Source organism: Castor canadensis, chromosome 19 (genome assembly GCF_047511655.1).
Source record: "Castor canadensis chromosome 19, mCasCan1.hap1v2, whole genome shotgun sequence".
NCBI lineage: Eukaryota > Metazoa > Chordata > Mammalia > Rodentia > Castoridae > Castor > Castor canadensis.
In genome coordinates this window covers 6,890,007-6,913,735 of record NC_133404.1, presented here as the reverse complement: position 1 = coordinate 6,913,735, position 23,729 = coordinate 6,890,007, and the positions used below count along the sequence as shown (strand labels likewise).

Genomic DNA, 23,729 nt, shown 5'->3' with positions numbered 1-23,729 from the left:
CGTAAAGAAACTGTCAAAATATCCCTATTTGCAGACGACATTATCCTATACCTTAAAGACCCAAAAAACTCTACTCAGAAGCTTCTAGACATCATCAATAGCTACAGCAAGGTAGCAGGATATAAAATCAACATAGAAAAATCATTAGCATTTCTATACACTAACAATGAGCAAACGGAAAAAGAATGTATGAAAACAATTCCATTTACAATAGCCTCAAAAAAAAGCAAATACCTAGGTGTAAACCTAACAAAAGATGTGAAAGACCTCTACAAGGAAAACTATACACTTCTGAAGAAAGAGATCGAGGAAGACTATAGAAAGTGGAGAGATCTCCCATGCTCATGGATTGGTAGAATCAACATAGTAAAAATGTCGATACTCCCAAAAGTAATCTACATGTTTAATGCAATTCCCATCAAAATTCCAATGACATTCATTAAAGAGATTGAAAAATCTACTGTGAAATTTATATGGAAACACAAGAGGCCACGAATAGCCAAGGCAATACTCAGTCAAAAGAACAATGCAGGAGGTATCACAATACCTGACTTCAAACTATATTACAAAGCAATAACAATAAAAACAGCATGGTACTGGCACAAAAACAGACATGAAGACCAGTGGAACAGAATAGAGGATCCAGATATGAAGCCACACAACTATGAGCAACTTATCTTTGACAAAGGAGCTAAAAATATACGATGGAGAAATAGCAGCCTCTTCAACAAAAACTGCTGGGAAAACTGGTTAGCAGTCTGCAAAAAACTGAAACTAGATCCATGTATATCACCCTATACCAAGATTAACTCAAAATGGATCAAGGATCTTAATATCAGACCCCAAACTCTTAAGTTGATACAAGAAAGAGTAGGAAATACTCTGGAGTTAGTAGGTATAGGTAAGAACTTTCTCAATGAAACCCCAGCAGCACAGCAACTAAAAGATAGCATAGATAAATGGGACCTCATAAAACTAAAAAGCTTCTGTTCATCAAAAGAAATGGTCTCTAAACTGAAGAGAACACCCACAGAGTGGGAGAAAATATTTGCCAATTATACATCAGACAAAGGACTGATAACCAGAATATACAGGGAACTTAAAAAACTAAATTCTCCCAAAACTAATGAACCAATAAAGAAATGGGCATGTGAACTAAACAGAACTTTCTCAAAAGAAGAAATTCAAATGGCCAGAAAACACATGAAAAAATGCTCACCATCTCTAGCAATAAAGGAAATGCAAATTAAAACCACACTAAGATTCCACCTCACCCCTGTTAGAATAGCCATCATCAGCAACACCACCAACAACAGGTGTTGGCGAGGATGTGGGGAAAAAGGAACCCTCTTACACTGTTGGTGGGAATGTAGACTAGTACAACCACTCTGGAAACAAATTTGGAGGCTACTTAAAAAGCTGGACATCGATCTACCATTTGATCCAGCAATACCACTCTTGGGGATATACCCAAAAGACTGTTACTCCAGAGGCACCTGCACATCCATGTTTATTGCGGCACTATTCACAATAGCCAAGTTATGGAAACAGCCAAGATGCCCCAGCACTGACGAATGGATTAAGAAAATGTGGTATCTATACACAATGGAATTTTATGCAGCCATGAAGAAGAACGAAATGTTATCATTCGCTGGTAAATGGATGGAATTGGAGAACATCATTCTGAGTGAGGTTAGCCTGGCTCAAAAGACCAAAAATCGTATGTTCTCCCTCATATGTGGACATTAGATCAAGGGCAAACACAACAAGGGGATTGGACTATGAGCACATGATAAAAGCGAGAGCACACAAGGGAGGGGTGAGGATAGGTAAGACACCTAAAAAACTAGCTAGCATTGGTTGCCCTTAATGCAGAGAAACTAAAGCAGATACCTTAAAGCAACTGAGGCCAATAGGAAAAGGGGACCAGGAACTAGAGAAAAGGTTAGATCAAAAAGAATTAACCTAGAAGGTAACACCCACGCACAGGAAATCAATGTGAGTCAATGCCCTGTATAGCTATCCTTATCTCAACCAGCAAAACCCCTTGTTCCTTCCTATTATTGCTTATACTCTCTCTACAACAAAATTAGAGATAAGGGCAAAATAGTTTCTGCTGGGTATTGAGGTGGGGAGCGGGAGGGGGTGGAGTGGGTGGTAAGGGAGGGGGTGGGGGCAGGGGGGAGAAATGAACCAAGCCTTGTATGCACATATGAATAATAAAAGAAAAATGAAAAAAAAAATAGATGGAGCAATAAAAGTCTTCCATGATAAGGTGACCACAAAGCCACCACTATAAAAGATTCTTCAAGGGATTCTACACGCAGAAAGTGAAACCCAACTTAACCATGAAAAGACAGGCAGCACCAAACCACAGGAAAAGAAAAAGCAAGACAGTACAGAGTAACCTCAACTTAGGTACACACAATCAAACCTTCAAACAACTACGACAACTAAATGACAGCAATCACCACATACCTATCAGTACTAACACTTAATGTTAACGGACTTAATTCACCCATCAAAAGACACCGCTTGACGAAATGGATTAAAAGGGAAGATCCAACAATTTGTTGCTTACAGGACACCCATCTCCCTGACAGAAATAAGCACAGGCTTAGGATGAAAGGCTGGAAGAAGATTTACCAAGCCGATGGCCCCCGAAAACAGGCAGGAGTAGCAATACTTATCTCTGACAAGTAGACTTCAAACCTACATTGATCAAACGAGATAAAGAAGGACATTCCATACTAATAAAAGGGGAAATAGACCAAAAGGAAATAATAATCATCAACCTGTATGCACCCAATGTCAACGCACCCAATTTCATCAACCATACCCTGAAGGACCTAAAAACATATATTAACGCCAACACAGTGGTTGTGGGAGACTTTAACACCCCATTATCATCAATAGATAGGTCATCCAAACAAAAAATTAATAAAGAAATCCAAGATCTAAAATATACAATAGATCAAATGGACCTAGTTGATGTCTACAGAACATTTCATCCAACTTCTACACAATATACATTCTTCTCAGCAGCCCATGAAACCTTCTCCAAAATAGATCATATCCTAGGGCACAAAGCAAGTCTCAGTAAATATAAGAAAACAGAAATTATACCGTGCATACTATCTGATCACAATGCAGTAAAAGTAGAACTCAACAACAAAGTAAAGACAAAAAACATGCAAACAGCTGGACACTAAATAACTCATTACTTAATGAACAATGGATCATCGATGAAATAAGGCTACTTAAAAAGCTAAACATTGATCTACCATTTGATCCAGCAATACCACTCTTCGGGATATACCCAAAAGACTGTGACACAGGTTACTCCAGAGGCACCTGCACACACGTTTATTGCGGCACTATTCACAATAGCCAAGTTATGGAAACAGCCAAGATGCCCCACCACTGATGAACGGATTAAGAAAATGTGGTATCTATACACAATGGAATTTTATGCAGCCATGAAGAAGAACGAAATGTTATCATTCACTGGTAAATGGATGGAATTGGAGAACATCATTCTGAGTGAGGTTAGCCTGGCCCAAAAGACCAAAAATCGTATGTTCTCCCTCATATGTGGACATTAGATCAAAGGCAAACACAACAATGGGATTGGACTTTGAGCACATGATAAAAGCAAGAGCACACAAGGAAGGGGTGAGGATAGGTAAGACACCTAAAAAATTAGCTAGCATTTGTTGCCCTTAACGCAGAGAAACTAAAGCAGATACCTTAAAAGCAACTGAGGCCAATAGGAGAAGGGGACCAGGAACTAGAGAAAAGGTTAGATCAAAAAGAATTAACATAAAATGTAACACACACGCACAGGAAATTAATGTGAGTCAACTCCCTGTATAGCTATACTTATCTCAACCAGCAAAAACCCTTGTTCCTTCCTATTATTGCCTATACTCTCTCTACAACAAAATTAGAGATAAGGGCAAAATAGTTTCTGCTGGGTATTGGGGGGGGGAGAGGGAGGGGGCGGAGTGGGTCGTAAGGGAGGGGGTGGGGGCAGGGGGGAGAAATGACCCAAGCCTTGTATGCACATATGAATAATAAAACAATAAAAAAATGGAAGAGAAAAATAAATAAATAAAAATAAAAAATAAAAAAATAAAAGCTAACTCAATTTAAACTACTAAAAAAAAAAAAAAAAAAACCAAAACAGAAAAACGCAATGCTAGGGAAGAGTATGACACATCTTTTTCAGGAGTTGGTGAAGTAGGCCAAAAAATTAGCAACTTACAAGATCTGAGCAACATAATTACAAACTTGAGGCATCTGAATTACAGGACCCAGCACTCACCAGTGCAGAAGATATACTATTTAATTAGAGCATATGGAGTTTTCCAAACAGTCAACATCATGGTCACTAATCTCAAAGTAAGGTACAAAGACACATAACCAGAATAATTCCCCTGAGTTTGAAAATTTAGCAATAAATTTCTAACTCATGGGCCAAAATGACAGAGGGTGGTAGACTGGCTCAAGTGGTACAGTGCCTGCTTTGCACGTGTTAAGCACTGAGTTCAAATCCCAGTACTGCGATTGAAAAAAAAAGAAAGAGAACAATGAAATCTTTTCAACTGAATGATAATAAAATTATGGCAAGATGCAGCTAAAGCCAGGCTTAAAGGAACCTGCTGCAGTATGTCTCACGTGTTAAAGGCCCTTATGTTAAAGGGTTAGCACAACTGGAGGTGATGGTGGAACTTGCAGGAGGTGGGGCCTTGTGGAAGGTCCTTAGGTCACTGGAGTTATGCCCTCAAAAGGGGATGGTGGGACTGTTGTTGTTGAGCTCTGGTTTTACTTGTTTATTTGTTTATTTCTCTCTGTCTCTCTCTCTTACACACACACCCCTCCTTCCCTCCCTCTCCCACTCTCTCCCACTTTCCCCTCCCACTGAAGATTAGAACAATAAAACTGTGATCTAAATAAACCTTTGATCCCTATAAATTTGTTGCCTCAAGTATTTTGTAGTATAGTACTGTAAAGCTGACAATATAAGATTGTATAACCTTAAATGATATATTTGAAAGACGAGAAGATAAAAATCACTTACTAGGTCTGTATTTCAAGAAACTATAAAAAGAGTATATTAAATCCAAAGAAAGAAAGAAATAGTAAACAGCAAAAAGCAGTAAAATATAAGACCAAAGTATGATAAGAAAAAAAATCAAGAAAACCAGAAGCACGTTATTTGAAAACCCTAATGAAATTTATATACCCCTTAGCAGGAATGATTACATGAACGAAGGGAGAGAGCAAAAATACACAGTATCAAGAATACAGGGGAATGTCACACAGATTATAGAACTGTCAAACATTAAAAAGATGCTGGGACTGGAGGCACAAATCTGTAATCCCAGATACTCAGGAGGCTTTGACAATAGGACTGAGATTCCAGGCCAGCCTAGACAAAAAGTACATGAGATCCTATCTCAAAAACCAACTGGGCATGGTGGTGCCTGCCTGTAATCCCAGCTACTCTACAGGTGAAGGTATGAGAATTGCTTTCTGAGGCCAACCCAAACAAAAACAGGTGGACTCTATCAGAAAAACAAACTAAAAACAAAGGGTGGGAGGGACCCTCAAGTGGTAGAATAAGGCACTCACAAAGAATATTATAAGCAACAATGTACAAATGAATTTGTAAGTTTATTTGAAATAGTCTAATTCCTTAAAAAACACAACTTGCCAAATCTTGGCATAAATGAAAACACAAAATCTGAATACATGGAATCCTACAGAAGAAAATTTAAACCTAGATGTGTTTCGCTACTGAATTTTCCTAGTCTTTCAAGCAAATTACATTAAATTCTTATAAAGAAACAAATCCCAATTCATTTTATGGGGCCTACATAGCTCTATCAGAACCTAACAGGACAACTCAAGAAAGATAAACTACACCTCAGTGCCTTTCAAGAGTAAAGAAGTGCTGGGAACCAGTGACTCACATCTGTCATCCTAGCTACTCAGGAAGCAGAGATCAGGAGGATCTCAGTTCAAAGCCAGCCTGGACAAACAGTTCGCAAGACCCTATCTCAAAAAAAAAAACCCATCACAATAAAGGGCTAGTAGAGTGGCTCAAGGTGAAGGCCCTGAGTTCAAACCCCAGTACCACACACACACACACACACACACACACACACACACACAGATATACAAGATATACCAACACGTGCTTACAAACCGGATCCAGGTCATATACCACAGCAAGTTAACTTCAGAAATGCAAGGTCAGTTTAACATTTTCCAATTAGTATAACTTATATTAAAAGAATAAAAGAGAAAATGCCTAATGTTATGAACATGAAAAAAGTATGATAAAATTTCACATCCATCATGATAAGATTCTTAACAAACTCAAGCAAATGCTGATTTATTTAGTAGTGTATTAGGAGGCCAGGTACTAACCACCACTTCCCTTCAACACTACTGCGGAGCCAAGCCTGTACATTTTCTTTTCTTTAGAAAAAGAATTATACAAGAAAGCACAAGATAAAACTGGAGCAGCTTGTTATACTAAGAAAGTATAGAAATGCTCAAATAACAACAGGAACACATTGAAAAGATCCCAGAGCCAGCTGGAAGGAACATCCAATGTCTGGGACAATCCGAGCTTCAAAATAATCACAGTAATAGATAAAAACACTAATTGAAGTTAAAAACCCACGATTCCAGACGGCAGTTACATAGGTAATAACTGGGGAGGATATAAAACTTTTCCTCCCAGCAGATCTTTAATAAATGTTGTCACCTATGGGTTATATAACCAGGGAGTGACTATGTGCTGAGATACAGGAGGTTTACACAGCCTCAAAGTATTTCTCCACAAATTACTAATTTCCAAAGGCAAAGCAGAAAAGCCTGACAGGGTACTATGGTAACCAAGTGATCGAAGTTAAGCAGCAGGATGAGTGCACATCATCTTCCTCCCCACATGACACACTGAGAAGGGTGCAGCATCATTCATGGGATGTCCTCCAGAAACACAAAACTGAATCTAATCATAAAGAAACAACACTAAACTGATGGAAGACTTCAGGATAACGTCCCTGTACTCTTCAAAACTAGCACAGTCCAGAAAGACAAGAAAGCCTGTGCAGTTGTTCCAGATTTAAGGAAACAAAAGAGACTCAACAACAAAATGGATCAAGAAAAAAAAAATACCTCTAAAAAACACCAAGACAATGGTGAACTTTGGATATCTGTAGTGGATTATATAATAGTATCATGTAAATTATTAAATGTCCAGAGCTTGATAACTGGCTGTGGTCACATGAGAGAGTTGTGTTGTTCTTAGGAAATACACACTTAAGTTGTTAGAGATCAGGGAGTATGCTAACTTCAAAAACCTTCAAATGATTCAAAAAACAAAAACAGAGCTTATGACCAAAATATCCTCACTGTAGGAAATTCTCAGGATACAGAGCAAGCAGGAGTAAAACCATCCCAAGTGACAGATACGAAAAATCAAATCCTTAGACCTGAGAGGGAGTGTGAATTAGGGCAGGATGAGATGAGAAAGGAACACATAGGTCAATGCACTACTGCCCTTCCACCACAAGAGGGGGTGATGCTCGGCCACACAATGTAGAGGGTTCCACCCACCAGAAACATTAAAACCCAAGATAATAAGTAACTAATTGTGTAAACAGGAATTAAAAGAAAGGGACTCACAAACTGGACTGTCCTCCTTCCTCCCAACCCCCACACCATGCAAGCCAGCCAATGAAGGTAAGAAAAGGAGGCGGCAAATGGCAGCCTGGGTGCTGGAAAACCAGAGTAAGAATATCTCCTTCTGGTTAAGGTGGGCCACCCGAAACCTCCCGAAGGAGGTGCATTCCCTGTGCTTTCTCTCTTCCTTCTCAGTCTGAATAGTGTATGAGGATATGCAGAACCGGCTGGAAATCTTGAGGTAGAACAGTGTGGGGACGGAGCCTTCTTGACTCAGCTCTCTGGGGAATTCGGCCTCATCAGTCCCCATCAGATTCAGGAATTACCACAGCCACCTCTGCCCTGCCTGGCCCAGGAGGAGCTGGCTTCTTTAAGACCTGCTGGGCTCTGGGTAGGAAGGCAGGCCACGGGTTGACATAATTGATTTGCAACTTTTTCAAATTAAGATAGAAGAGAAGATGGTTTTCATCTGTATTCCTGCCCTAGGTACCACAAGTCTGTCAGGGGCAAGCCTAGGAAGTAGAAACAGTTCCTAAAACAAGTATTAATTTTTTTAATGAAAAATAAATTGCAGAAGAGAGGAGAGAAAAAGACCAAAAAGCAAACAAAAAACTAAGGCTAGTCTTTAAGGTAGCTTGATTACTTACCATCATTCTTTAATTCTCTTCTGTGCCAAGGTCATTTACCACATAAACCCATGGGGTATGACTCCTACAATAAAATATATATATATACCTTTAGTCATGCATTATAGAAAATCATATGCATTCATAAAATGATACAAAGCTCATCCCCACAAGATTCTCACTGCATTAAATATAAAAATACTAAAAAAAATTGTTCCTTTTAGTTGCCTGCTAGGGTATGATAGAGCAGACTTTAAATATTCCACATTGAACAATACCTTAATACTCTCCAAAAACAGAGTAAAATCAGAAAGTGTTAATCACTTGGGTAGCACAGGCTATCCTAACCCAGAAGAACATGTTTATCAAACATCCCGCACACACGCATCTTATATCTTGACTCAGTTCACACTCGTGTTTAACTGAAAGAAAAATTTCAGAAGGAAATGTCTCCCTATTGTGTGAGGTGAACTCTAATATTTCCCTTCTCTGTTCCATTTCATTTATTAAATGCTGTTTTCACTAGTGAGCCCCAACTCAGCTTGAAAACAATATGTAACCATGCCTTAAAAATGGTCCTCAACTGGGATTTTTATCAGAATACCTTAATGACCAATTACGTAAGTCTCCACAAAGAACAGGGCTTACCTATCAGGGAACCTATTTAAAGTGGTCAAACTTTTACTCAAAGAAATCCAAAGCACAGAAACTATATAAAACATAGAGAAACAGGGAAATTACTAGAAAAATGGATTAACCCTGTAACAAGAACCAATGAACAAAGAAAAATACCAAATGGAACCAAACCTCCTAGGTCATTTGTCCTTTATCAAGTGAATTTGTTCCTCTAGAATACAGCACTTCCAGGCTGGAGGGACAGCCTGGTGGTAGGGCACTTGCCTAATATGCTTGAGGCCCTCAGCTCAATCCCCAGCACCACCACAAAAAAAAAAAAAAAAAAAAAGTAGCTCCTCAAATGTAAACATATATCAAGACAAAAACTTCTACACGAATATTCATAGCAGATTTATTCATAATAGCCAACAACTGAAGCAACCCACATGTCCATCAACTGATAAACGGATACAATGTGGTATAGCCATAAAATTTACTTGGCCCTAAAAAGAAATAAAGTTCTGATGCATGCTTCAACATGGATGAACTTTGAAAGCATCATGCTCAGTGAAAGAAAATCAGTTACAAAAGACCATACATTGTATGATTCTAGTTATGTGAAATGTCCAGAACAGTGAAATCCACAGTTAGAAAGACTATTGAAGAGGGTTTGGGGGAAAAGCACAGTGACCACTAATGATATGGGATTTCTTTTGATGTTGATGAAAACGTTCCAAATTTTATTACAGTGATGGTTGCACAACTCTGTGAATATGCTAAAAAAATGTAATGGGAAAATTATGTGGCATATGAGTTACATCTCAGTAAAGCTGTTATCTTTTTAAAGCAGTGCCCCTGCTCATAAACCTTCAAAGACTCTCCATCTCACTGGGAGTAAAAAGCCAGTCCTCATGGCAGCCTGCCACACTCAATTTTCTCCCTTCCTGTACCTCTGCTCCCTGGTATTAAGTTCAATCCAGCCACACTGGCCTCTTTATGTCCCCCAATGTGCAGACACTCTAGCCAAAGGGTGTTCACTTATTTCCCCTCCCCCCAATCTGGAATACTAACCCTTCACCCTGGCTTTGCTCAAATGTCACTTTCTCAGTGAGGCCTTAGCAACCCTCCCAGACAAGCAAAAGCTGTGGAGTTCATCACCACTAGACTAGCCTTATGAGAAATGCTAAAGGGAGTTCTTCAAGTTGAAGTGAAAAGGATGCTAATAATATGAAAATGATAAAAATAATACTATAATGGTAAAAATATGCTCAAATTTAATACACTATAATACTGTGACAGTGGTGTAGACTAGTAAGAAACTCTAGTAAGAAAGTTAAAAGACAAACATTAAAAATAGCTACAAGATCCAATGGCAGAAGATAACTTGAGCCCAGGAGTTTAAGGCCAGCCAGAACAGCATAACAAGACTCTGTCTCGAATAAATAAATAAACAAACTGTAACTTTGGTAATGGATACACACATGAGACATGTAATCTGTGACATCATTAACATAAGATATGGAACAAGGAAAAACTACAATGCAGTTTTTTGCAGCTTTTCTTTTATTTGGGGAGTTGGGGGTACTTAACTGGTCTGTTTGTTTTGCCAGTACTGGGGTTTAAACTCAGGACTTCATGCTTGCTAGGAAGGTACTCTACCACTTGAGCCATATCCCTCAGTTCTTTTATGCTTTATTTTTTCAGCTAGAGTCTAGTGCTTTTGCCCAGAGCCAGCCTCAGATCAAAATCCTCCTACCCAAGGCCTCCTGCATAGTTGGGATTACAGGTGTGAGTCAGCACATCCAGCCATTAATGTAGTTATTTTTCCAATAGAGTCTCACATTTTTGCCCTTACCTGCCTGGACTGCAATCCTCTTTATGCCGCCCACATAGCTGGAATGACAGGCAAGCTCCACCAGGCCTAGTTTATTGGGTGAGATAGGGTCTCACTAACTTTTTTTTATCTGGGCTGGCCTCAAACCACAATTCTCCCAATCTCCACTTCCCAAGTAACTGAGATTACAGGCCTGAGCCACTGCAGTAGGCCCGTTTGTTTTTTGAAACAGGCTCTTGCTATGTACCCTAGGTGGGTCTCAAACTTGCAATCTTCCTGCCTAGGCCTCCAGAGTGCTGGGATTGCAGGCATGCAGCCATCACACATAGCACCATGTAGTTTTCCTATGCAGTTGAAGTTAAGTTGTCACCACTTTGAAACAGACTATAACAACTCCACAAAGGAAAACCTATAGCACATATACAATACATAAAGACAAAAAAATCAAAGCACATCACTACAAAACTTCATCAAATCCCAAAGGAAGATAGCAAGAGACCAAAGATGGAATAGAGGAAGTACAAAATGGTCAGAAAATAGTTAGCAAGATAGTAGTAAGTCCTTACTTACTTACAATTATTTTAAATGTAAATGGATTATATTCCCCAATCAAAAGTCACAGAGTAGCTAAGTGGATTTCAAAAAAAAACAAGATCTAACAACATGCTGTCTAGAAAACTAACTTTATCATTCAAGATGTACATAGGTTGAAAGTGAAGGTATGGAAAAAGATATGCCAGTAAAATGGTAACCAAAGGAAGCAGAGGTAGTTACACTTTTACCAGACAAAATAGACTCTAAATCATTTAGCATATAATAATACAATTAAAAAGTCAGTTCATCAAGAAGATATAACTATTCTAAGCACATATGTCTCTCCAAAACCAAAGCACCCAAGACACAGGGCAACTATTAACAGAACTGAAGAGAAAAACGGAAACCAATAATGATAATAGTAGATGACTTTGATACCCAACTAAATAGGGAAAGATCACCCAGGCCTGAAGCCAACAAGGAACCTGAACCTGAACAGTATTAGGGACAGATTCATGCACAGCATCACATTCATCACTAGCAGAATGCACATACATTCAAGCACACACTACATTCTCTAGGATGGGTCATATGTTAGGCCTCAAAACAAATCTTAACACATCCAAGAAGATGTAAATGGTATTAAATTTCTTCTCACCACAATAGTATGAAGCTAGAATTTGGCAAGAGGAAGAAAATTAGAAAATTTACAAATATGCGGAAATTAAACATCACATTCCTCAACAATCAATGGGTCAAAGAAGTAATCACACAGAAATAAAAAAATATTTTGAGACAAATGAAAATGGAAACATAGCACACCAAAACATATGGGTTGCAGCGAAAGCAGTCCTAAAAGGGAATTTTAAAGCAATAAATACCTACATTAACAAAGAAGGCATCTCAAATATATAACCTAACTTTACAACTAAGAACTAGAAAAAGAACAAACTAAAAAAATAAGTAGAAGGGAAATAATAAAGCTCAGAGTAGAGTTCAATGGAATAAGAGTCTAGTAAAACAACAGAAAAGGTCAACGAATCTAAAACTTGCTATTTTGTATTTGCTTGGTTTTTGTTATTGTTTTTTTATTTTGTTTTTGTTTGGGGGGGGTTGGGGGGGAGGGGGACCTGCAATACTGGGGATAGAACTTAAGGCCTCACACTTGCTAAGCAACCAACCCCAGTCCTAAAAGTTAGTGTAAGAAAATCCAACCAATAATAAGCAACGAAGACTCAATCAGTAATCAAAAATTTGGACTGTGGTATAGTTCAGTGGTATAAACACTTGCCCAGCATTCACAAGACCCTGGGTTCTCTCTCTAGCACCAAAAAAAGTAAATACATAAAAATAAAAACAACTAGTTCTTAACAAAGAAGTGCCCAAAATCAGAAGGCTTCACTGGTAAACTCTACCAAACACTTAAAGAAGTATTAATGTTCATATCAGTCAGACTTCATCACTGACAAATACCTTGAGAGAAACAGTTTAAAAGGAGGAAAGGTTGAGTTTGGCTCCCAGTTTCAGGGTTTCAGTCCATGTTTGGTTCCATTGCTGGGGGCCTAAGGCAAAGCTGAAATACCATGGCAGGGAGCATGTGGTGTAAGAAGGTGCTCACCTCAAGGTGGACAGGGGACAGTGTGGGAGAGGAAGGAGCTGGGGCAAAGTACACCCTTCAAAGGCACACGCCCAGTGACCTACTTCCTCCACTAGGCCCCACCTTCTAGTTTTTACCACCTCCCAATAATGCCTTCAAATTACAAATCCATCAACAGATTGATTCACTTATAAGGTCAAACTCCTCATGATCAAAACACTTTACAAAAGCCCAACTTCTGAACAACACATTGGGAAGCAAGTCTTCAACACATGAGACCCTCAGGGGACATTTCAATATCCAAACCACAACAATGCTAATCCTTCTCAAACTTTTCCCAATAATTGAAAACACTCCCAAACTCATTTTATGAGGCCATCATAATAAGAAAGCCAGATTTGTGCATTACCACAAAAACACAATTACAGGCCAATATCCCTGATGATTACAGATATAAAAATACTAGCAAAACTAATCCAACAACATAGTAAAAGGGTCATACACCATGATTGAGTGGTATTTATCCCTGGGATGGAAGAATGGTTCAACATACTCAAATCAACAAATATAATACATGTGATTTACAGAATGAAGGATTAAAATCATATGATTTTCTCAGTAGATACAAAAAAAGCATTTGACAAAATTCAACATAATTTCATGAATAAAAACTCTCAAAAACTTAGGTATAGAAGATAATAAAGGTCATACAAGACAAGCCCACAGCTAACATCATACTCAGTAATGGAAAACTAAAAACATTTCCTTTAGATCAAGAGCAAGACAAGGGGCTAGAGGTGTGGCTCAAGTGGTAGAGTTCTTGCCTAGCAAGCACAAGGCCCTGAACTCAAACCCCAGTACCACCAAAAAAAGAGCAAGACAAGGATGGTCTCTCTCATCAAATCTATTAAATATAGTACTAGAAGTCCTGACCAGAGTAATTTACTCAAGGAAACAAAAAAGTCAAAGTCATTCAAACTAGAAAGAAATAAAGCAGTCTTTATTTGTAGATAACATTACATATACACACACATACACACATTCCCTCAAGACCCCACCGAAAAAAAGTTAGAATAAATGAATTCAGTACAGTTGCAAGATACAAAAAGTTACAGGGTAAAAAACCAAAACCCAAATCAGTAATTTTTACTAACACCATTACTATACACTAACAATGAATTCTAAAAACAGAAATGGAGGGCTGGTAGAACGCCTGCCTAGCAAGTAAGAGGACCTGAGTTCAAACTTCAGTACCACCAAAAAAAAATTAAAAAAAAAAAAAAGAAGAACAAGAAGAAGAAAAGAAAGAAATTGAACTGGCAGAGTGGCTCAAGTGGTAAGAATACCTGCCTGGCAATAGTAAGGCTCTGAGTTCAAATCCCAATGCTGCCAAGAAAAAGGAAAGAAATTGAGAAAACATTCCCATTTACAATAGCATTAGAAACAATAAAATACTTAGGACTAAATCTAACCAATGAAGTAAAAGATCTTTGCTAGTCAGGCACAGTGGTTCACACCTCTAATGCTAGCTATCTGGGAGACTGAGATTGGGAGAATCACAGTTCAGGGCGAGGTAAAATGATGTGTCCAAAGCAACACAAAAACTCTAGCAACAGGTTCAAAGAAAAGTAAACTGATGGGTTGCCTGAAAAAGAATTCAAAGTAATTATTTAAAGGAAACTCAATGAGATGCCAGGGAATACAGACAACTCAATAAAATTAGGAAAATGTGTCACAATCTGAATGAGAAATTCAGCAAAGAGCAATCATTTAAAAAAAGAAAAAGAACTTAACATTCCATATCTTGAGAAAGATACAAATATCTAGGTCAAAAAATCCTAATAGATTCAACTAAAAAAAGATCCCTTCTGAGACATACGTTAGCCAAACTGTAAAAGTATAAGACAAAGTAAGAATTCTAAAACCAGCAGGACAAAAACATCATCACATTAAAGGAAACCTCCCTTATGCTAACAGCAGACTTCTCAGCAGAAACCTTATAAATTAGGGGGGGGAAAAAAAACTGCCAACCAAGAGTAATAAACCCAGCAAAGTGATTCTTCAGAACTGAAGGAGAAATAAGGTCTTTGCAAACAAGCAAAAACTGGGGGAAATCATCACTAACCAAATGGCATCCTAAAAAATGCTTATGGGAAGCAAATTATGGTAACTGCCATCATAAAAACACGCAGAAGTACAATTCTCTAGAAGTGAAGACACACAAAAGAGAAAGTGAAAAGATCAAACCTTACCAATTCAGAAAACAACCGAACAAGAGAAATTAGTCATATACAAAACAATTAGAAAAAATTTTTAAATGACCAGAGTGCATCTTTACTTATCAAATAATAACTTTGAATGTAAGTGAATCAAATTCCCCATTTAAAAGATTTACACTGGTTGAATGGATTTTTTTTTGAAGACCTAATGAGATGCTGCCTATAAGAAACTCACTTCTACCAGGAAAGACAAACATAGATTGAAAAGTGAGGAACAGAGCTGGCGGAGTCGCTTGAGCAGTATGAGCACCTGCCTAACAAGCATGAGGCCCTGAATTCAAACCCCAGTGCTGCCAAAAGTTTTTAAAAAGTGAGGAATAGCTAAGCATGTATCAGATAAAACAGATTTTAAGTCAAAAACTCCTTTTAAAAGAGGAAGGAAGTTCACTATAAATAATTACAAAGGAATCCATTCAACAACAGGAAAAAACAATTGAAAATATATATGCACCCAACCCTGAATGCTGATTAAATAAAGCAAACAGTATTAGATACAAAGGGAGAGGTAAGCTCTAATACAATTATGGTTAGGGACTTGAACACCCACCTTCATCATTGGACAGATCATCTAGACAAAATAAACAGCAAAGAAATATCTAGCAGATGGACCTAACAATCATTTACAGAACATTTCATCCAAATGCTGCATAATACACAATCCTCTCATCAGCACACAGAACATTCACCAGTATAGAAAATATATTAGGCCAAAAAATAAGGCTTAACAAATTCAAAAAGCTGAAATCATATCACACAGCTTCTCTAACCACAATGGAATAAAAAGTGGAAGAGCAACTTTAGAAATTACACAAAATTTGGAAATAAAAAATCAATGAGTCAATAAAAAAGGGGAAAATAAAAAATTTCTTGGAACAAATGAAAATTAAAACACCATACCAATATATATGAGATACAGCAAAAACAATAATGAGTGACGTTTTAGCAATCAATGCCTACATCAAAAAAGAAAAAATTTCAAATAAGTAACCTAAAGATGCAATCAAGGAACCACAAAAGCAAAAACAAAGCAAACCAAAGATCAGAGCAGAAATAAACAAAATAGAGGTAAAAAACACAAAAGATCAATAAAATGAAGAGTTGCTTTCTTGTAGAGCTAAAAAAAACTGACAAAACTTTAGCTAGACTAACCAACAAAAGAACAGAGAAGACTCAAATAAATAAAACCAAACATGACATTACAATGGATATGACAATAAACATGAAGAATCATTATGAACCATATGAACAACCTGGAAAACCTAGAAGCAATAAACAAATTCCTGGACACAAAGAACCTACCAAAATGGAACCACAAGGACACAGAAAGCCTGAAGAGACTAACAAGGAGTAATGAGACTGAATCAGTAATCAAAAGTATCCCAACAAAGAAAAGCTCAGGACCAGATGGCTTCACTGCAAATTTTACCAAACTTTTAAAGACTAATACCAGTTCTCAAACTATTCCAAAAAAGTGAAAGAGACAGAACCCTTCCAAACTCATTCCAAGATCAGCATTACCCTAATACCACAATACAGGCCAATATCCCTAATGAACATAGATGCAAAAATTCTCAACAAAACAGCACTTCAAAAAGATTATACTTACAATGAAGTGGGGTTTATCCCAGGGGTGCAAGGATTATTCAATATATACAAACCAATAAACGTAATACATCACATCAACAGAATAAAGGACAAAAACCATATGATCATCTAAATATAGAAAAAACTTTCAAAAAAATTCAACATCCTTTCATGATTTAAAAAAAAAAAAACTCCAATAAATTAGGTATAGATGGAATGTACCTCAACACAATAAAGGCTACATGTGACAAATTCACAGCCACATCATTTCCTCTAAGATTGGGTACAAGACAAGGATGTCTACTTTCAATACTCTTATTCAACACCATACTGGAAGTCCTTAGCAGAGCAAACAGACAGGAGATAGAAAGAAAAGGTGTCTAAATAGAAAAGGAAGAAATCAAATTATCTCTGTTTGCAGATGACACAATTTATATTTAGAAAAACCTACAGACTCCACAAAAAACCTGCTAGAACTATTAAATTCCATAAAGTTGCACAATACAAAAAATCAATAGAATTTTTATACACTGAGAACAAACTGCCAAGAAAGAAATGAAAAAATTCCATTTACAATAACTACAGAAAATAAAATATCTAGGAATGAATTTATTCAAGAAAGGAAATGGTCTCTATGATGAAAATTACAAAACGCTGATGAAAGAAACTGAAGGACACAAAAAAATGGAAAGCACACACCTGTAATCTCAGCTATTGGGGGAAGGACAGAAATAGGAGGACCACAATTCTAGGCCAGCACAGGCAAAGTCAGTGAGACTTTATCTCAAAAACAAGCTGGGCGTGCTGGTACACATCTGTAATTCCAGTTACTCAGGAGGTAGAGATAGAGGATCACAGTCTGAGACCAGCCCAGGCAAAGGCACAAAACCCTATCTAAAACCAAAAACTAAAGCAAAAAGGGTGAGGGGCATGGCTCAAGTGGTAGAGTGCTTGCCTAGTGAGCTCAAGGCTCTGAGTTCAAACCACAGTGCTACCTAAAAAAAAAAAAAAAAAAAAAAAAAAAAAGAACGAAAGAAAGAAAGACATCCCATATTAATTCATGGATAAGAGGAATCAGTGTTGTTAAAATATCCAAAAAGTAACTTACAGGTTCAGTGTAATTTCCATTAAAATGTCAATGTCTAATTTACAGAATTAGAAATGCACTCTTAAAATTTGTATGGAACCACAAAAGCCCCCAAACATCCAAAGCTATCCTGAGCAAAGAGAACAAAGCTAGAAGCAACAAAATACCTAGCATCGAAACATACTACAAAGATACGGTAACCAAAAAAAAAGCATGGTAGTGGCATAAAAGCAGACACAGCCCAATGGAACAGAATATAACCTAGAGAAAAGTCCACATATCCACAGCCAACTGACTTTCAACAAAGACACCAATTTGAATGAACCCAAGTGCCCATCAGTGGATGAATGAATAAAGAAAATGTACTCTGTATAGGAGTGTGGAATACTATACTACATCAAAAAGAAGGAAATCTTGTCATCTGCAATGACATAGGTGAATCTAGAAGACAAAATGCTAAGTGAAATGAGCCAGAGATACAGAAAGACACACACTGTATGATCTCATTTAAATATGGAAATAAATAAAACAGAACTCACAGAAGCAGAACATAGAATGGTGGTTGCAGGGATGGGGGTGGAGAAATAGGCAGATGTTGGTTAAATGGCACAAAGTCTCAGTTACACAGGCTTAATAAATTCTACAGGTCTATTGTACAGCATGAAGACTATGGTTAGTGATAATATACTGAATGCCTGAAAACTGCTAAGAGATTGAGTCTTAAATGTTCTCACCAAAAAAACAAGGTAAGGTAAGGTGACTGATGCGTTAAGTAGCTTGATGTAATCATTTCACAGTGTACATATGGTGGAACATCAAGTTGTACACTTCAACCCGTCCATCCTCCCTAGCACAGCCACTCCCCATCCGGCCTTCCCTTTAGGACACTTATCACTTTGTATTACGTACTTACTGGACGTACTGACTGTATCCCTCCACAAGAATGTAAGTTCAATGATGTCTGTTGGTGGTGCTACCACTAGAGCCCCAGAACACATTGTAGTGCCTGGCATTGAGTAGGAATTTATATTTATTTACTAACGAATACAGCCTGTGCTAGAGAATCCCTACTTACCTGCTCTATTCCTTTCACCTTTTATATCTTCAAAGCCTATCAACTGTTCAGGGCCAGCTCAAAAGTCATCTCCATGAACTCTACCGTGGGTGTCGGGGGCGGGGTGGGTATGGGTGGGTGTGTGTTGCTGGTGACTGAACCTAGTACCTTGCACATGCTAAGCAAGCACTTTTACCACTGAGCTATATCCCCAGCCCATAAGCCTGGGCTTATATTCGGTTAGCAGAGATCTTCATCTGAACACCCAAACCCCTTACTCTGTATTCCTTTGCTCAAATGTTGGGGAAAATGTGATGTAGTAGACACAGTCTAAAGAGTCACTGAATCAGCCACATCATCTGACCTCTTTGAGTAACAGTACTCTCATCCATAAAAATGGTGTAGCCAGGCTCCCTAGCTGCTTGGCTGCGATCAGGAGGATGGCTGCCAGCCTGAACAAAAATTCTGCAAGACCCCATCTCAACCAATAGCTGGGTGCAATGCTGTGAGCCTGTCATCCTAAGCTATGTGAGGGGCTGAGATCGGGAGGATCATGGTTCCAGGCCAGCCCAGGCAAAAAAGTTTGTGAGACCCTATCACAAAGGAAAAAAGCGGGACGTGGTAGCACACCAGAGCAAAAAGGGCTGAATTCAAATCCCAGTATCACCAAAACCAAAAAAAAAAAAAGAAGTACAGGTATTTACCCAGAGAAATAAAAACATATTTTTCACACAAAGACCTACACACAAATTTTTATAGCAACTTTATTCACAATATCCTAAAACTGTATTAACCCATATAGCCATCAACAGAATACATAATCTAATTGTAGTATATTCAGAATAGAATTCTACTCACCAATAAAAAAATGAATACACATAACAAAACAGATAAACACCTCAGATATTATGCTCAGAAAAAGAATAAAATATACATATTCAGTGATTGCATTCACATGAAGTTGTATAACATACAAAACTAATCTTAGCTGAGAAATACCCAAAGAAGGTTGCCTTGGTTAGAAGAAGGAGCTGGGAAGGGGCACAAGGGAACTTTCTGGGAGATGGAAAAGTTCTCCACACAGATTGTGGTAGTGGTTCAGAGCTATCCATGATTTATACCTATTGGAACTGTTCACTTAACGTAGATATACTTTTCCTATGTAAATTATGCTTCAATAAAATTGATTCAAAGAAAAGGGTACACTGCTTAGAAAAAACAACAATGAAGGCTAATCCTAATTTACAAGATCATTAGGAGGATTAGATGAAACAGACAGATGCTGAAAAAAGACACGGTGAGAAAAAGTTAATATGGACTAACTCCTAATTTAACTGTTCATTACAGTTACTAGTTATATAACTTTAGACAAGTTATTCCCTCAGAACCTGAGTTTTCTCTTCTATAATATTTTAAGAGCATTTGGTTTTTTTTTTTACAAAATTAAATGGCAGAATGCTAGCATGCAAATTTCTACCAGATAACGTTTGACAAATAATAGGTATCCAAATAATTTCTGAAATATTACCTGAAACCAGGCACATAATACAAACCTAACAATGCTACCCTCTTATCCCCATTTCCCGTACATGAGGGTTCTTCTCAACTACATTTTAGGAACCTGAAGGACAGAATCAGTATCTTAATGATCTCCTCTTCCTCCTACTCGAGATAGTCCCTTACAAATGGTAGGTCCTCAAAGATTCTGAAGGAAAGGAGAGAAGAATCACTGGATGGCTCATTGGTTAAACAGAAGTCCCTCCTTTTGGTCATTTCAGAGCCAATCAGTGAAGCTGAATGCTCTACTAGCCCTTCCAATAAAGGCAGCTGTAAGCTAGACACCAAAAACTTCGAAGGCAGACATAAAACTTTACAGACCATACAAGTAAAGCTATAAGGGAAGAGGGAAGAATGCCATACACACTGGAAAACACAACAGAAATATACAGGGAACAATAAAAAGAGCCTAAACTCTGAAATCAGAGCAAAATGCAGGTCCCAAGACTGCCACATACAAATTGCACAATCTTAGGCAAATTATTTAACATTTTTAATCTCAGAGTTCACAGCTATAAAATGGGAGTGAAAATATCTACCTTGTAGGGTTATTTTCAAAATCAAAGAAATTATATGTGAAGAACTTGATGACAAAGACCCAGCACTCAATAATTAATCACTGTATAGCATAGGGATTGTGGGTAATTTTTTGCTATTTTCCTGATTTTCTCAAATATAATTGCACTGCAATTACAACCTTAAAAGATTATGATTTTAATATAAATATACTTTCTTTTTGTTGTTTGTTTGTTTTTTAGGGAATAGGGGGCGTTTTGTTTCTTGAGACAGGTTCTCTCCCTATGTAGCCCAGCATGGCCTCAAATTCTCAATCCTCCTACCTCAGCCTCCCAAGTGCTGGCATTACAAGTGTGCACCACCACATCAGGCTTAAATATACTTTCAAATTACAGATTAAACTCAGCTTTGACTTCAAAATTTTTAACCCAAAGATGACAAATTTTAGTTAGCAAGCATGTTTCTCCCTAAGAGGAAAAAATAATTCAAAATGAAATCATTATCTCCTAAATCCTAACAGACACTGATTTATTCCAAATCTTTTTATCGTTAAAAGAATGGTTCAAAATGAAATTATTATCTCCTGAATCCTAACAGACACTGATTTACTCCAAATCTTTTTATCGTTAAAAGAATGGTTCAAAATGAAATCATTATCTCCTGAATCCTAACAGACACTGATTTATTATAGATCTTCTTATTGTTGTGTCTTGTGTACTCCTGTTCAATTAGGTGTTTTGCAGATTTTTATTTCTACCTCTAAATTAAAAGTCAGTCATGATGCCAAGGCAGAAGGACTGTGAGTTCACGGCCCAGACTGGTATACATAGCAAGATCCTGTCTCAAAAAAAAAACAGAAAATAAAGCAAAGGTGCCAGTGGCTCATACCTGTAATCCTAGATACTTGAAAGGCTGAGATCAGGAGGATCATGGTTCAAGGCTAGCTAGGTAAATAGCAAGACCTCCATCTCCAAAAATAACCAGAGCAAAAAACTGACTCAAGCAGTAGAGCACCTGCTTCGTAAGCACAAAGCTGAGTTCAAAACCCAGTCCCACCAAAAAAAAAAAAGAAAAATGCATGATTTTCTTTTTCATAAAATTCAAGACAGTTCTATAGGACAATGTGTATATTAATAAACATAATTAGAGAATGCATGCATCACAGGAACACAATGAAATGTTACAAAAGATTTCTGGGGAGCAATCCACTTAATGACATAAACAAAAGCTAATATAGAAACCAGGTACTGGTGGCTCACACTTGTAATCCTAGCTTTTGAGGGGCAGAGATCAGGAGGATCACAGTTCAAAGCCAGCCTGAGGCAAACAGTACACAAGACCCTATCTTGACAAAACCCAATATAAAAATGGGGTTGGTGGAAAGGCTCACGTGATAGAGCACCTGCCTAGCAAAGCCTAGCAAGCATGAGGCCCTGAGTTTAAGCCCCAGTACCATCACTGCCAAAAAAAAAAAGAATCTGTGTCAGATTAAAGGCCATGCCCTCATTCTCCAAAAGAGATATACAAATAGCTAAAAGCACAGGAAAAGATCCTGAAATCACTAGTCATTAGGGAAATACAAATCAAAACCACAATGCAACACCACTTCATGTCCACCAAGATGTCCAGTCAAAATGGCAGAAACAACAGGTGTCGGAGAAGATGTAGAAAAATGAATCCTCCTCACACACTGCAGTGGCAATGGAATATGGTCACCAATGCCCAGCAATTCCAGTCCCACATATATACTCATATGAAAACACAAGTCTACACAAAAACCAGCGCAAGAATGTTCATAGCAGCATTGTTCCTAACAGTCAAAACTAGATATGACCCAAGCATCTATCAACTGATGGATGGATAAGTAAAATGTGGTATACCCACATGATAGTATGGTATTTGATCAAAAAATGGCGGGGAGGGGTGAAGTACTGACTGTGCTACAGTGTGGACAAACCTTGAAAACATGCCACACAAAAGCAGCCAGATACAACAGACATGACACTGTATGATTCCATTAATGTGATACATCCTAATGGGCAGATCCATAGAGACAGAAAGTACACTAGTGGTGGGTTAGGGCAGGACACAGGGTGGGGGAAGGGGAAGGGGGCCAGAATAGGGAGTAACTGCTAATGGTTTATGGGGTTTCCTATTGGAGTATTGAAAATGTTTTAAAATCGATTGTGATGATGGATGTACAACTCTATGAGCACTTTAAAAACCATTCAAGTTTTTAAAATACACCAAAGTTTGCACATTAAATGAGTAGATTTTATGGTATGTGAAATACATCTCAATAAAGCTGTTTCTAGAAAAGAAAGCTATGTCCTAATCCAAAGTTTCAATCAGTTACTTCGTGATATTCACCAAACTACATACCACCCGTACTATTATTTACATAGCTTTTTCTCTTTAACCTAACATTTTACTTACATTTTAAGAGGAAATTTGTAACATTGTCATGTAGAATCGTTAATGTAAAAGAAATGTGGATATGGGGAAACACTGACAGTGGCTCACCAATGAATACAATGTGAGAAACTCTAGGTTGTAGCACAACCACCAAATAGAAAGTGGAGCAAAATTAAGTGAAAAATAAAGCAAATCATTAGGCAGGGACAAACACTAGGACTGAATGGGCCCCAATTTTCTGAAGAAATTGATACCTGTGATGATCTGAGGTCTCACCTGTCTCAGCCCACCTGCAGTCTCAAAATGTCTGCAGAGACACCTGAACTCCTA

General features: G+C 37.8%; 1 protein-coding gene across 2 annotated transcripts in view; it reads right to left on the bottom strand.

Annotated features, from left to right (window-relative positions):
• The window catches only part of Scaper (S-phase cyclin A associated protein in the ER), a 477,645-nt gene that overhangs the window by 449,665 nt on the left and 4,251 nt on the right, over positions 1-23,729 (bottom strand). For both annotated transcript variants that reach the window (XM_074061919.1, XM_074061920.1), the window contains exon 2: positions 8,349-8,412. In XM_074061919.1, the coding sequence (XP_073918020.1) occupies positions 8,349-8,354 (6 nt within the window). In that variant the 5' untranslated portion in view covers positions 8,355-8,412. The remainder of the gene's footprint in view (positions 1-8,348; positions 8,413-23,729) is intronic.